Source organism: Dromaius novaehollandiae, chromosome 3, assembly GCF_036370855.1.
Source record: "Dromaius novaehollandiae isolate bDroNov1 chromosome 3, bDroNov1.hap1, whole genome shotgun sequence".
In the NCBI taxonomy this organism is placed as follows: Eukaryota; Metazoa; Chordata; class Aves; order Casuariiformes; family Dromaiidae; genus Dromaius; species Dromaius novaehollandiae.
This window is the reverse complement of record NC_088100.1, coordinates 27,755,580-27,772,536: the sequence shown is the minus strand read 5'-3', so window position 1 is coordinate 27,772,536 and position 16,957 is coordinate 27,755,580. Positions and strand designations below refer to the sequence as shown.

At 36.2% G+C, this 16,957-nt stretch overlaps 1 protein-coding gene across 3 annotated transcripts in view; it reads left to right on the top strand.

Moving 5' to 3' along the window:
- Positions 1-16,957, top strand: part of COL21A1 (collagen type XXI alpha 1 chain) — a 111,145-nt gene that overhangs the window by 69,254 nt on the left and 24,934 nt on the right. For all 3 annotated transcript variants that reach the window (XM_064508590.1, XM_064508592.1, XM_064508591.1), the window contains exons 17-18: positions 16,259-16,303; positions 16,607-16,660. In XM_064508590.1, coding sequence (XP_064364660.1) covers positions 16,259-16,303; positions 16,607-16,660 — 99 coding nt within the window. The remainder of the gene's footprint in view (positions 1-16,258; positions 16,304-16,606; positions 16,661-16,957) is intronic.

Below are 16,957 nucleotides of genomic sequence, written 5' to 3'. Positions count from 1 at the left end.
GATGTGGTCTCCTGTTTGTGACAGTGATGGCAGCATAACTCAGCTCGCAGCTTCTGACCAGACTCCTGCTGTTACACCTATACTCCTCGTTTGTCTCCTGATGGTTTCTGATAACTATTAGGTAGGCCAGATCTAGGCCAACTTTTATTCATTTTCTAAGATCAACAAAGTGTGTGATTTATGCTGGGACATGGTAGCAGAATTCTTTCTAAGTCACTTATTCAAGATACACTAATGATATGGAAGTCCTCATACCACAGAAGTGACTGTATTTTCTTCGTAAAGCAGAAATCTTTTAAATAAGGCATGTAAAATTAAATAATCAGGTAGCCACACCATGGAAGCCACATCTAAAGTTAAGTGTAGTTCTACTGCATCTATATCCGTACTGAGATTAATAGAAACAGGGACTGAGAAGGAAACATTCCTGACTTAGCTGTGTGGTAGTATGCAGAACAAAAGATGTTTTCTTTCTTCTGTGTGCCACATAATATTGCCCCCTCACCCTTACTATGTACGTTTCCACGTCTCTTCCCTACCATCAGATTCTCTTTAGTAGGACCCCTGTAGTGCAACACCTCCTTGAGGCAAGATGCCTCATTATATGGAGTCTTTTTTTATGTTCAGTCTTGCCTTGCTTGTCTCTCTTTGCATAGGAGACTATGAAAAAACAAATACAAACCACAGAACTGCTAGCAATTGTGTTATCTGTGTACTGATAGTCTTAAGAGATCTTGTCAGAACAGATGCCTACCAGCCTGATAGTAATAACAGGAAATAATAAAATTTACTTATTAAAAAGCACAGGTAGCTGATTCTAATGGACTAACTTTCTTCTTCTTAGGCACAGCTGTGCAGAAACTATATCACTGATGGTCATTTCTTAAATTCACTTAAACATAAATGAGTGAATATTTTGAGGACTGAGGAAATTCTGAAAAATAACCTGCATATATTTACCTGCTGAAACAAATTTTCTTTCACTTCAGTTGTATCTTGTTGTGCTTCTACCCCTGCATATGTTCTAATGAATAAATCTGATGAGAGAAATACCTAACACTATACAGTATCTCAGTGAAAATATGAAAGTTCTGTGTAGAGAATAATACCTTTTATGAGACATTAACTATATATTAACTATATAGATTAACTATAGGAATAGACAGCAGAGTCTTAGAGCTGTACTAGGCTGTTCAAGAAGAAAGGTGCTGTTCAATTTGTCTCTAAAAAAGTAGTTCTAGTTTTGTTCTTTTAGTGGTCATAGTCACCCAAATTATTTGCTGAGTTGTTTCTGACTACATTCGAGACTACATGACTACATACGAGTCTAATGACTACATTCGAGAGAGTTGCAGTCCTATCTTTATCCTTGACAAATAAAAGAAGAAACACTAGTTACTCAATATTTCTGTTAATATTCATTTGGCTTTAATATAGTGTGAGTTATGAAATACTTCTGACCCTGCAGTTGGAAACAAACTTGCAAACTCTATAGTATGTATGTATGCAATAGGCCTTGTGACAAAAATCTTTTATCTGCAAGTGTGACTTAGCTCATTTTGATTAATGCACCTGGTCTGATCATTGTTGAACTTCCATTTCTGTTCTTTCAACAGAAGATTAATGATTAAAAATCTTGTTGGATTAAGTGTTAGTGCTCAAAGGATCAGGCCTTGTGTGAGATTTAATACTCCTCTTGGAAATATTTCATGGAGTACTAAATATGCCGTGAAGTTTTATATTTCCTTAAATGGGCCCGCTATAAAATAGCACTCACTTTAAAAGTAATGTATTTAGAAGAAATGACTTCCAGGAAGTCCTTAAGACAAAAGTGATCAGCTTGCACGGGAGACTCAGCAAGCTGATTAGTTTCAGTCAGTCAAAATTCTTAGCAACAAGCCTGATTTTCATGCCCTTCCACTAGTCTGAGATGCTTCAGTGGTAGCTGCTGACCTCTGAACACCGGTGGCCTACTTTTCAAAGATGCCAACGGTACAGTCAGGAGGGAAGCAAGAAGGACTAGTATTTGCTCTGCAGAGCATGCCCTAAAGGTGTGAAGTTTAGTGTACAAAAAGAATATCTGATTTCTTTCTTGAAAAATTTGGCTTTGACCTGTAAAAATCTTTTTATATAAAATGAAGTGTTTCTTCAGTTTGGTTTGTTTTTTACATAAACAGCTGACACATCTCTTAAGACTTTGGTAAGCAAATGCCATATGTCATTATTTGTTTACAGGTAGGTTTGGTTAGCTGAATTAATTTTTTGATGATTGTTTATTGACTTCTTGTTTAGATAAGAGTAGTCTTTTCAGAAGCAGGAAGGCTTTACTGGTCATTTTTGGCTCTTCCTCTCAACCATCCTTTTTTCCTCCAGAATCCTATTTGCTTCTCTCAACCATCCTTTTTTCCTCCAGAATCCTATTTGCTTAGCCTCCCCCCCACCCCTCAAAAAAAAAAAAAAAAAAAAAATCAGTGTATGTCATTTTTCCCTGAACTGCAAGAGTTCTGATGACTTTCTGATTCCTGGAGCTACTGTAACATGTATTGTTCGTTTTTGTTACCACTTGAGAAAGGAGGTGATGACAGCTTTGATAACACAATAATTTCAGTAATCTTTTGTTAATTACACAGTGATTGCTGTAAGCTTAACTACATTTTTTAGACTGAATGCAGATTTTCCCCCTCAATTATTATTTTTCAGTTCACTTTAGGTGTACATATAAAATATGTATATATTTTTAAAATACTTGCAACATAGCTCATCTTTACCATTCTCTCTGACAAGTTATTGTAATCAAATTCATTCCATACTACATCGTCTGCAGAGTAAATTGCTATTAAGAAGATAAATTTGAGAATGACACTGTAAAGAAACAGGTGATTAAAGACTTCTGGAACTTCAGGCAGGCGAGTCTCAACTACTATCTTATTCCCAGTTGACAAAAATTATGTAACACATGACAGCATAGTTGCTGATCCAGAGCCTTTTGAAGTCAATGGAAAGATTCCCATTGAATTCAGTCTGGACAGTGGCCACAACAAATGTTGTAATAGACTTGGACCTACTGACCTAATGCAACTTGGAAAATAATGCCTGCATTTCAAAATTGTAGAGTCAAACAGTTCTCCCATCGAATTCTCGCTTTCTGTCTCTTCATCATGATTTCTGATTTTTAAATTTATGTCTTCATAGAGCAGGCAATTTGATTATATTCGTCTTCTGTAATTATACACTTTTTATTTTGCTTACAAAGACTTAGGATGTGTTACTTTGGAGAATTTTGCAATTAGTAACATTTCAAATCAGGTAACTTAGTCTGGAAAATCAAGTGGAGAAAAGGTGGCATACCCTGCTGACATTTATTAAAGACTATTTTATAAATGCAGTGTTCACAGAGTCAATTTCTAAGAAGTTGAAAGGGACTACTAAAGAGCTGTAGTTCTTGTAAGCCTATTATGGACATGAATGGCATATGCTATAAATAGCTATGAGCAGTACTTAGAGTGGTCTGTTTTATGCTTGTTTGCTGTCGTGACCTTTCTATGGATATGCTAGCACTTTTCTTACTAATTCATGTGCCGGTGGAGGTTACATACCAGCATTCCTCCTCCACTGCAACTGGTTCATGTGTTCTACAAAGTCACTGGAGTTAGTTAAATAGAGATTTTGGGGGAGCCTGAATGCAGAGAGCCACACAGCTGTAAATAGAGTCTGTATTCTCTGTCAGAACTTTCTTAACTCCTAAATCTCATTTTAAAATGTGATTTGTAAGCATAGCCAAGTGTGTTGTACCAATTTAAAATCTCCCTATTGACTTGCTGAATTTATTACAATAAATAGATATTAGTCACTTGTTAAAATATCTCTTATTTTATTAATCTTTTATAAATTAAAAAATCTGTTAAAACAAAGTGATTTTGCAATTCTTGAGAAAACATGTCCTTCAATAAACAGTTTAAGGTGCATCTTTATTAAAATGTGCAGTGTGTATCTTCTAAACCCAAAAATATGGATAGTGCTTATTTATTTGTACTGCATTAGTGATTCCAATGATCTAGTCCTGTTTATACATAAAACCCACAAACTCTTGGATCTGAAGAGTGAAATTTTTTCTATGCATTAAAGTAATTTTGGGTGTTTATTGGAAAATTTCAAGTAAAGACTTTAGCCCTGAGATTATATCTATTAGTTCGCTTGCACTAGAAAGTGAGCTTTCTTTCCCAGGTCTAGTGTTTTGACTGGCAAAGGTATGAGCCATGGCAGACATTGTACCATACGTGTTTTTTCCTGCTGAGGGAATGATCCTGGTCATTTCACACTGGAGCTTCAGCATTCAGCTGTGGCGTACGCACCTTGGATGAAATGGGACTTAGAGGTCTGCCGTGAAACTAAGAGTGAATCACCTTGGCGGGATAGATGTACACAGTAATACATCACATATCCCCATTTGTAGTAGTATTACTTCTCTGAAGTGGAAAAGTGTCAGTTTACCACAACTCATTATAATTTGAAAGCATTTCTGGTGAATCAGTTCATGTTATTTTAAGCAAATGATGAACAGATACTTTTTAAGTATATTAGCCAACATATTACTGCTTCAGCTGGAAAAAAAAAGTGTTCTAAAAAGTTACTGGAGTTAATTAAATAGAGATTTTTTGGGAGCCGAATGCAGAGATCCACACAACTGTAAATAGACTCTGTATTCTCCGTCAGAACTTTCTTAACTCCCAAATCTCATTTTAAAAGGTGATTGGTTACTGGTTACTGAACTGCTTTAGATTCGAAAATTATAACCATATAATTTGTGTGTGTGCGTGAAACTATTTCAGCTCTATCTGGGTATCTTTTATTCACATTAGAAAGTTCAGAAGTTCTTTAATCATTCTTTATTTTTCCTTTAAGAATATTAAATTATGTGTTTGCTTAAGCATTTAATCTGATTTAGTCTGATCTAATACTTTCCAGACAAAATGGGTTTATTCACCACACTAGAATAACTGCTAAAGGTCTTGAAAGTAATGTAGTAAACCTGGTTTAAAATAGATATGCCTAAAGTGATTAACATTCACTTTGTCTGATATGTGATATTTTAAAAAGAACTCAGTTTTGCATTCTTTTTGATCCAACTGATGTCAATAATAATAGTTACAGGATTCCTGAATTTATTTGGCAATTTCATCCATGAAAGGTTGTTCTGAAGCAGGAGATACTTGAAGAGAGTATTTGGACTGCTGTTTGCAACGTTGTGTATTGGGCTGATGTCTCTCACTTTAATACCAGGAAAGTTGGTGCTTATACTTCCAGTAAACACATGTGCTGATTAATCTTGTAATAGCAACATCTCTGCAGTATTTTCACCTTACAGTTTTCTTGTTAACTCTCATGGTTTTCAAGGAAGTTGGGGTTTCAAGGAACACTACAAGAAATTATCAAATCATCCAATAATTTAGATAGCATACTGGAAATGGCATATTTAACAAAATGGATTTTGTATATTCCTCAACAGAAGCATTAGGCCTAGAATCAGAAAAATACAACAGCATTTGGAAGATTAGCAGCACATAAATAAATAGTGAAATATAGTAGTGAATAGTGAATTTGAATGAACTTCTGACAATCAAAGCACCAAACATTCCTGATTGGGTGGCAGCGCTATCATAGGATTTCGGCCTGATTTAGTCTTATGTGCATCTCCTTTTAACCAAATATATGGTATGACTGAATATTTCAAGTCATTAAAGCAACACTTTTGCAGTTCATTGGGAAAGAAAGGAAAAAATGGAAAAAGTTCTTCTGTAAAGAAGAAAAAAATTGACAGTCAGTGGAGTAAACATCCCATTCTTGAATTGTGGCTGAGGAATTACAAGTAAGTGAAATGTCAGATATTTTTTTCTCTTTAAATATTTTGCAGCAATGCTAACTTTTTTATCTAGGTATTTATCCATACTAAGTTTCCACTTTCACATATTTCAGAGGTAGGGTATGAAATATCTTAGATTATAGCATATGCTGATAGGATAAAAATATTTTTGGTAACAATAAACAATAACAATAAACAATAACCATTCATTGTTACTATTTACACAGTAGATTTTATGCAAAAATACAAGACAGAATGTATTTATAATCTTATAAAGTAAATTAAGAGTGACATTTATGTAATGCTTTCATCTGTAATGCAAAGCAGGTGTGTTCATGACTTTTACTCAGCAACTGTGTTCAATCACTGCTACAAATTTCAGGAATAAAGTGTCATATATGTTAGACTGTAAATTGCACAAATATGTAATGAATATGTGCCTGCTGTAAGTGTTGTAAGTCACTGTATGCTATGTTCCCTGTGGTCTTTCACCTTTGCTAGGAGTCAGAAGATGAATTGCATAGGAGATCAAGATAGACCTGGATTTTTCAACATTGTTTTAAAAATGTTGAAATGCTTTGCAAAAAGGAAATGTTTTGAATCTTTAAATATTTGTCAGACAATAAAGTTTTAGTTCTAAGATTATCATTTATGGTGTATAGAAGCAAAGCGTTTATGTGTCCTTTTTTCCTAATTTATGGTGTATAAATTCAATAATCAAACCAGGTTTTCTAAACTGAATGTTGGTAATTCCACTGAATCACAGATAATGCTTACTCTTCACAGTGAAATTTCTGTTTATGTGCAATTTGATAATATTTCACTTTTATGTGTAGACTTAGCACTTTTGCAAATCAAACACAAATAATTTTTCTGTTTCTAAGTATACTCTGATTTGACAAGATACAAATGTTATCTTACTACATAAAATTACCATTCATGAAACATATGAATGTGCATTGGAGAACACCTCACTGAACTTTTTTTGTTAAGTATTTTACTTCTTAAGTATTTCCTCTTGTAAGTATTTTTGAAGAATTCTCTTTATGCTTGTCGTTGACCGTATAGCCAAAGACTACTTTTTATTATTAATTTTGACGAGTCAGTCTGCCTTTAAAAATAGATAAGCAATCTAAGTCTTTCATGTGAAGAAGGTAAAGACTGACTACAAAAACTCAATAGACGATTAGAAATAATAATGGAGAGGAGAAAAGAAAAAGAATTAGATTTTAAGTCATGGGCCCATAACATTTTATAGTCCATTCTTTGAATCAGCAGTTTTCAAATTACAGGTCAAAATGTTGCCGGTTAGCAGGAAGAGAATGGAGATGGTGAGTTTCTGAACCACAGGTAGAAACAGGGAGACCAAAAGGATGTTTGAGCTTCCTTCTTTTGATACAACTTCAGCAGCGAAGGGCTTCATTTCACCTAATTTAGCCAGAAGAGATATTTAGTCCAATCCTTCATTTGGGCTTCCTGCACTCTCAGTGGAAAGAGACTAATGTCTGAATAGGACTATTCATGCTGTTATGGGTAGATAGATAGATGGGATGATCTTCTGAAGTTGCCTGTTTTTTTAGTTATGTCCAGAGGAAGCCTAGCTTAGAAGATTGGCTTAAACTAAACTATGTTTAGATTTTTAGATTGGTTAAAGCTAGTTGAGCTGAACCCTAGCTTAAAGTGTGCATCTGAAAAAATGAACAAACATGTAATAGCAATGTGGTTCTTTGTTGGTCACATATTCAGGTGGCAGCTGGGCTGTCAAAGTGACTTGTTTCTTGCTTCTTCCAAGTGTCCTTCGCTCAGAATCAACAGGATTGCAGTGGTCTCGTGCCCTGTGCTGAATTAGGGACATGTCAGTTGCCCAAGATAAATGATCACATGCTATATAGTGTAGATATAGTAAAAGATACAGTGAAGTTAAATAATGGAGAAGTGTAGAATTTGTGATTCTAACAAATTCTTTCACCAGAAAGAGAAACTTACCTACTATTTCATTTACTCAATATTCTTGCTATTGAAGTCAATGGAAACGAAGTTGTGTAGTGGAAAGAGAGTGATAACAATTAATTTTGAAGTGTAATCAATTTGTTCAACATTATTTGGGGAACAACGAATACAGTGCGTGTCCCCAAGGAGCGTAAAACCCAAAGCTGAGATGTTGTTTCTCTCCTCTGTCTTGTGTCTCCACCTTTTCTTTGGTGTTTATCTCCCTTAGTTCCTTCCAGTCTGGCTACTGTTAGCGGTAGAGAGAGCTCTTTGCTCTGCAGCTCCAGCATCTAGAATAATTATCCTGTCTTTCTTCTGGGATGTGCAGCTGGGAAGCTGCTTGTTTTTGCTGTAAAAAATATGTAAAACCAGTAGATAGTGTACTAGGAAATGTGGGGAAATTCGGTGCAGCAGTGTTTTCATTTTTGCAATTTTTGCGTGTCAAAATTCCAAGCTATGGAAAGTCTTGTCTGAATACAGGGTAGCTTTTCATCCAAAATAAAAAAACCCTAAACAATCCTTCATCAAATGAATTTAAATTCATTTGTAAGGTTTAATTAAAAACATCTGGCAAGGTGAAAATACTTCAATGGTAGAAGGCCTCTTTTCCACAAACTGCAAAAACCTGATAAAAATATAACATTTTTCATTTGTACCATATGTTGTTGTATTGGAAAGCTTCATTGAGGCATATGTTGTAACCAGCATTTGTTTCTTTTCAGATAGATCATTTAAAAATATCATATATTTGTGCTTAACTGTTGTTCTGAAAAGATGACATTTCACAAACCAAATAGTGCTCTGGGTTAATTAAATACAGGGACTGCAGTGTGTACAGGATGCTGTTTTTACGTCGAGCTGAAAAAAACCCCCTGACTTTTGGATTTGGACATCTTTTACTCATGTTGGACCAATATTGAATAAGGTCCAGTGTGAGTACTGATGCTCCATGATCCGCAAAAACAAGGTTATTGGGTCCCATAAGACCAAGAATGAAGAGCCCAGTAAGACCAAGAATGATGTGATGTAGTACAGAAATATTAAACCATTTAAGAAAGAATCTGTCTCTCATTGCACAACTTCATTTTTGCTTTAGCAGTTACTCTGTAATTAGATTTTGTCATGGTGATTACAATGTGAGTCAAGGTATGATTTTCCCTCCTTGCCATCTAGAAGGGTTTGAACTCTCTGCACCAACTTCTGTTAGCTACAACTTCAAGACAGAAGAGAACTGCCGAGCAGAATCAAACTACAGGAGTTATCGGAGAATTCTTTCTCTGACAGTGGATAGGAGTATATAGAAAATTATTTTTTCCTGCATATTCACTACCCGTTTCTATTTGTCAGAGGTTTAGGGACTTCCTTAGCCAAAAGTACATGCTGGATCATCCTGTTTAATAGCCAGCAATGGGCCAATTCTCTAGTAATTTTACAGTCTTTTCTGGAAATCATTTTTACTGTTTCCTTTTGCCACATCCTGTGACAAGAAGTTTCACTGTATGTGCCATGTGGAAAAAAATGCATGATTTGTTCTTTAGCAAAGTCCCTGCTCCCTGCTGATTTCACTGGGTGCACCCTTACTACGAGAAAGGGGGGTGGCCAAAAATTGCATTCTTCCACATCGATGAGACCTGTGTGAAGAGCATTGCAGTTCTTGCATCTTGGATGTCTGAGAGCTCCAGTTGCCACATACAGCTGCTTAAATATCCGTGTGTGTGCATGTGACACATGGGTCAGGGTCTTAGCTTCTTGGAGAGAAGGGAGGTCACTGGTTTGCCCAGTCCATAAGTCTGGTGCCCAGGCTTCGGTCACGGGGTGGACACCATGGTCTCATCGGTGGAGACGGGGCCTTGGGCTTTGTCTGGCCCGGTGCAGGTCCACAAAGATTTGACAAGACACTAGTTTCACCCTATGGCAAAACATAGATAGTTTTCATTTTTTATTAATATTTCCAGCTATCCAGCTATACAGTTTTCCAAGTCCTGTGTTGTTGGCAATGCAACAGTGGCCACTGTGTTCCACATTTAAAACATTAGTGTTTTTTATTTTTAATAACTGGTTTGCCAAAAGAAGTGTTTGAAAACTCTGATCTTATAACGGTGGAGATATTCCATATGCTTTCTCCTTTTCTGCATTTTATTTAAAGCTGTTAGTCCAGTGGATACTCATTGTGTCTGTGGGAATGCTTCTTTATATTTAGCCCATTTTTCTGTGCCATCTATTCCAACAAGTCAGTAGTAGCAGATGCAACTTCATCAAATTTCTTTTGTATATATTTTGCTGCTGTCCACAGTAGGAGAGTATTCATTTATCCATTATCCACATTGATTTGGTCTTTCATTGTGTTAGAATTATCAAAGATTTGCTGTAATCTTTTAAAAAATACCTGGACTGTTTTATATTTGTCCAAAATATCACTTGTACTTTTTTTCCATGCTGCTAGTAGATGTCTCTTGTAGCATCAAGGGTGTTTGTTCAAATAAAGAATAATAATGCATAAATGGTCATATTTTTCAGGCGCTTAAATATTGTGCTTAAAGGGATTATGGGGGGAATAATATAAAGGGATTATTAAAGGGAATATCTGGGTAGAGAGATATCTGTTGTGGATCTGGTTGTATTGATATAATTTATGTAATATCTGTTGGTGTCTTCCCAGAATCAGAATTGCAGATTTTTCAGAGTGGAAGGAGCAATTTAAATGAAACATTATTCAGGGAACTCACATACAGTAGAAAAGTCATCTTTTTAACAGTAGTCTTGCTTTCATCTGTTTTAAGCCTAATACTTCGGCTGACCCTGTGTAACAGTAACACTGTTGAAAAAAGAATAGGGTCAAAATTAGCACTTTTCCGGCAACCTTCATAGAAAGCCTGTGGACTTCGTAAGCTGAGCCTCTGATTGCAATGCCTTAGTGCCTGGCTGGGATTATGCTGTGAGGCTTGTGCTGGCTACAGCTCTCGTGCTTGTTGTTGAAATGGGCAGCTGACTAGAATGTGACCTTCTTCTAACAAAAGTCTCTAAACATTGTTAATGGATCTGTGTATGAAAATGATGTAATTTAAACGAGTCACTAAAAAGTAACTTTGCAGAACATTCTCATAAAAATAAACTGTGAAAGCAGATACTGTCTGTAACCATAAAATAAAGCCATAATATTTAGCAATATTCAGTAACAGTAGTAGAGAAGGTAGTAGTTTTTTTGCCCCAAAGAATAACCTCAAAAATGGCTATGCTTAGATTTTAGTACTTTTTCATTTTCCAGGAGGTCTAGTAATTTAAACAGGAAGTAATTTTTTTATCCTAACTTCTGAAATCATGTTCATTTTGAATAGAGAAAAATTATATTATTTCAGGCATTTTTGTGTTGATGTTGAAAGAAGAATGGACGGTTTGAAAAACTAGCCTGCAGTGATTTGTCCTAGACCTTATTTATCAAATGTCTGGCACATTGCAAAATAAGTCCAGATGTACTGTATTTAATGAGAGCCTGTTTAAGGCAGGATGTTAAAAGGGTACAGTTTTGTATACCTGCCATAAGAAAATAATATCCTTGAAGAGAATTATACTAATGCTGCCTCAATCTCCTTGGGGAGTTGTTTGCAAAACAGCTTGCTCATAACAGAAAAGCTTTTGGAAAGTTGTCTGTGATTTTTCATCTTCCAGAGATAGTTTTATGATAATTAATTTGTCAGCTGTAGTCTAGAAATTTCCACTTTTCCTACCAGGGCTAGTATGCCAATACCAAAGCATAAAGCACTATCAGATACTGAAAAGATGGGGGATAGAATATTAAATAGAGTAACAGAAAATAAAGAACTTAATAGGCTAATAAATATCCATTTTGGGAAAAAAATATTTTTTGTTTTGTTTTGTTTCAGAAGTCTTTATGCATGGTTTCTTCTATTGTTCATGAATATAAAAGTTGAGCATAGGGGGAGGTATAAATAATCTATAATACTGGCTAGAAAAAGTGGGAAAAATATTTCAAGAAACATAGCTTGTGCCTTAAGTAAAAATGCTCACATCTAGTTGATTTGAAAACATAAGGTTTCAGGCAACCTACTTAATGGATTTGTTGTAAAACAGCATGGAAAAAAAATCCAGCTGTTTAATATCATCCAAAAACAAAAATAGACACTTTGTGATTAATGGAAGCTACAGAAAGATTTTCCAGGGCTGCAAAACCACGTTCCTTTTACAGTTGGGAGCAGTTTTACAGTTTTACGTGGGTGAGCAGTGCTGTCTCCCACACGTCAAATGCAGCAGAGCTCCTTCTACCTGCGCGCGCCCTGGTTTACACTCACGCCTCTCGTGATTCTAGCCGACGCGAGGACTTTGTCAGGAGAGTTTTGCTCTCTGACCTGCTGTGCTAGGCAATTGCACGCAAGGGAAAAAGACGAGGTGGCTCTTGTTCCAGTGAGCATGGTGTTAAGGTGTGGGACTTGGTTACCTACGTGGTGGCACCGGGGCCTTCTGAGGCGTCCCAGGGCAGCTGGCACGTATGACACTGCTTATGGCAGCCTGACATCTTTTTTAAAGACAGAAGTGGCCATTTCGGTTATCTCCGTGACGTTCAGGTGTCACTTTAGGTCCCTACAGTGGGTACCTGCGGGGCCTCCAAAGGGCTGTGCTGACCACTGGGGCAGCTGCCGGGCTGGCAGATGCGCCCGGCGAAACACCGGCTGGAGGGTGGAAACAGATGGTTGCACGGGCAAATGAGGCCAAGGAAAGGACGGGTAGGATGGAGATGTCTGGATAATTCAGTGATCTTGCTCAGCTGCCGGGCTAACTGGTACGTGATCACGTAATTCTTAGGCACGATGTCAGCTGTGAGTGATAGGGCTGCCATTGAGAAGCTTGGGAATATCCACACTTGTAAATGTATGAGTCGCCCATTGCTAGATTATCTTGCGGGCTTTAGATTTCGTGTGATTATATCACTTGCTGGTTAAGGTTAAAATATTTCATAATTTTGCAAGTTGTTGTAGGTGTACAGGAAGACTTCCCATTTAAGGGAAAATTTCAAAGAAAAGAGGAAGGTATTTAATGGAAATAAAGTTAATTGAGAAAGTCAGACTGAGGTTACTGGAAAAGCTAAGGCAGTAGTCAGGCTTGCAATAAGCATAATTTTTTTAAAAAAAAGTGGTGAATAAATCTTACATGAAATTTGGTGTAGAAGAAGAGGAACAAATTAACTGATTTAGGGGGGTAATATGGTCTAACTCATGTGTAAGGACAGAAATCATTAAAGTGCAGTACATTCTTTGATTTTTAGCTATTCTGGTTACAAATGCAATGCTCTGTTTTGTTGATATTATAACTGCATATATGATAAATATGAACCATTTAAAATAAGCTTTCTGAAAAGAGGAAGAAAAGAGAATCTAGAATTGCCACCCCCTTTTTTTATTTCAGATGAACAAAATGTTGCCTGATAGTTTTGCAAGAGACATCCCCAAAGGCAATATTTTTCCTGGGCCAGTGAATCATGAATTATTCCATAGCATTTATTCTGGTACTCCCAGTGGGTGGCAGTTTTCCCATTTGTAGTAGCTCCAAACATTGTGTTTCCCTTAATGGCAGAAAAATTGCATGCTGGTTCTGTTTCATATTAAGTTTTGATTAAAGACAGGCATTTGTGATAATTTTAGTTACAATATACACTTCACAAAATTTACATTTTTATCTTACAAATGGAGTAAAACTAATTGTTTCAGCTCATGCTTTAAAATAAGACTACATCCTTTGATAATTATAGTAAGGTTTCTTTGATGGCTTAGTTATTGGCTTAGTGTTATGTCACCCTAATAAACATAACTTCCTGTGAAAAGTGTTTTATTACTCGTGGTGGAAAAAAAATTGCTCAGATTCTGAAGACTTGTACTGCATGTGAAACCTCTGTTTGGGAGCAAGGTTTCTAATACATTTCCAAAACTTGGTTTGGCTTTTAACCTAGAAGTTAGGGAAGAAACTCAGGATAGCTAAACTACTTTTTAACCTTCTCCTTTGGGAAAGTGCAAGTAATTCTAATTGGCATGACCAGGTGCTATACCATGTATAAGGAAGTAATAGATTGGGGGTAGATATTGAGAAGGAAATTTAATTTAATTTTTAGGCATGTTGGACATGATCATACAGAAACTAGTCTTTACAATTGCTGAACCGTGGAAGCTATACAGGAAAGTAACTCTCATGGGGAAAAAACTTTTTTTATGACCAAATTAGCCACTTCATTCTCCTTCTTCTGTGCCAAATGACATGTGGTGAATAACTGTGAAAATCTCCACCCCATGTGCTTGGGGAGTCACTCAGATTAATGTAAGCGATAGATTCATTCTTAGCTGAGCGAACGCCAGTGATCTGTACAAGAATTTTAAGGGTCTGGACCTGCTCCCACTGAAATAAGAGCCTAAATTCTGTGTACTTCAGTTGTGCAGAATCAATCAACCAAATTAAAAAAAGAAAAAAGGCTTAATGGCTCAGTTTTACTCTTCTTTGATTTTTATCCTTCTTTGCCATTGATAAAGTTAAATGTGTTGTATCGGTGATTTCTTTTAGGCAAGAAAGTTCAACACAGCTCAGCAAGACATTGTATTTTCTCTCTTTGGCATGCTGATATGATCATAAATCATTCTCTGTGCTGTATATGTGGAGTGGTCTTGTCTCTGCCCTGAAGATAGCACAGAAATGTAACCATGGAAAGCTTTGGTACATCCCTTCAGTAAAAAGGGTTGCTGCCTACTGGGAGATTTTTGCCAGCACATATGAAAGTTACAGTTTTGCATTACAGTTACAGAAGTTTATATTTTAGTTTTCTATTTTACAGTTACAGAAATTAGCTATTAAATAATTATACTGGGAACTCAAGAAGAGGTCTGGAATATCCTGAATGTGGTGATAAATATGCCCCATTTTTTATCTCTGCATTTGTGCAAAAGATCTGAGATGGGTTTGGACAAAAGAACAGTAGTTTAGTGAAAAGACTTTTCACACAATGTGAGTGAAAGTCATACAACGAAGCCTTTTTTCCAGTTGATTGCGTTATGTTCTCTGATCTCGTCTTTCAATAAAGAATTGGAATTTCAATGACCTGTGAAATCCACAGGATCCCGTTGCTGAGTCATGTGCCATTGACCAACCCACGGTTTCTTTTCGATTGAGTCATTAGGATCCGAAAGGCCGGTGCAAACTGCGAAAGAACTGTGCTATCTTTTCCAAGCCAGTGTTGCACAAATGTAATTCTTACAGAAATAACTGTCATGTTATTCCTATCTATCTGGTACATTCATGTTGATTTTTTTTATTTCATAGAATGCCTTTTTTGGGTAATGTCTAGAACAACCCTCTTATCATTTTCACTGCAGCATATTTAAATATTAGAGTAAAATGTAAAGTCAGTATGCCAAATTCTGCAATGGACTTACTGCAGATTAAAGATGGTACAAGTAAGAACAGTATCTATCCAACAAATAGGTCTAGCTGAGAGAAAAATTAGATTAACTGGGTTTAGACTACTGTTTTAAGCATACATGGAGTTTTGTTTCAAAGGCCGAATTATATTCATTTAAATTACCGCTACAAGCAAACAGCAGAGTTAAATGAGCTTGATGCTGAGTAAGTGACAGGAATATCCAAGTATTTATGAAGATGGAAGCTAGCACACATCACACATAATAGCCATCTCTTGTGTTTTGTGAGCAATCATCATATTTTAGATGGGAAAATAGGATTTGTTGTGCTTGGTCATCAACTCTGATGTCCTCTTGACCAGGACCTCTGCTGGAAGGAGAAATGCTGCAAGACATTCCTGTCTATAGGAAATGCTATGTTTTGTAGCGTGAAGTGAAGATTTAGTCATTTTAAGAAACTAGCTAGAAGTAATGATATTGCAAAAGAAATTTTTTTTGTGTGAAATTACAGTACTCATTAGCATAAAGTACTGACTATGTAGACATATTATGATAGCTCTAAAAAACAGCTTGCTTATTTAAGACTGTGATGATGCCAGAGTTGACTTGTAGTTTCTGCAATGGGAAACCTTACGGTTAATGAGAAGCCATCTCTTCCCCTGTGTCGGTCAGGATGTTCAGCGCAGCGCTGCAGCCCGTGGTGGGTAACCAGGGTGCCGCGAGCTGCCCATCTGCAGGCTTGGAGCCCTGGCCCGAAAGCACTGGCAGGTGCTGCATATCATGGTTTCACTGTATCCCTGGGTGAAATGGTTTGCATGTTTGCAGTTGAAACCTTTTTCTTTTCTTTTCTTTTTTTTTCTATTTCCTGCCCATTTTTGAACCCTGTGTCGAACACAATGAACACAAATGTTAAATTTATAAGGACATCAGATTTTATGTATTATTTTCAGGAGAAACTATTCAATATATTTAAAAGGTTTTCTTTTCTTCCCCTCAGGGAATTCCTGGAATCCCTGGAAATCAAGGAGCAAAAGGACAAAAGGTATTAGTAATAGTTCAAAACACAATTACAACCTGTGCATATATGTACCATTTCCCAACTATGCGCTCTGTTTACCCTGAAAGTAAAGTTTTCATAATGGCAGTGTTTGAAAATCTCTCATTTAGTCTTACTTCTGTGATCCCAGGAGTGCATGATTTAAAAATAAAAAAAACAAAAACAAAGTTAATCTTCTAACACTTTGAAAAATAATCCTAGTTAAACAAATCTGCATAACTAAAGGCTATTTTAACAAACTGTACATACATTAATTATACAGTATTCTATTTATGTGAAAAATTACAGGGTGAAATTGGACCACCAGGGCAACCAGGAGCAAAAGGATCTCCAGGGGAAACTGTAAGTAATATTGGTATTATTATGATCAGGAACTACTAATAATTTTGTGTCATTGTATTCAGGATACAGAATTAATAGTACTTGTCAGTGGGAAAAATAAGATAGCACTTCTTGATTCAAAGCTCACTGATATGTGCAAATATTCTGATGTATGACAACAATGGGAAAAAGATATTTGTCTTTCTCTTGCCTGTTTTGAGACTCACTGTATGTTGTGCATGTAACAGGACTGTGCATGCTGAGTCCAGACTGAATGTGTGACTTCATTTTCTCAGGAAAATAAGAAGGTATTACAGT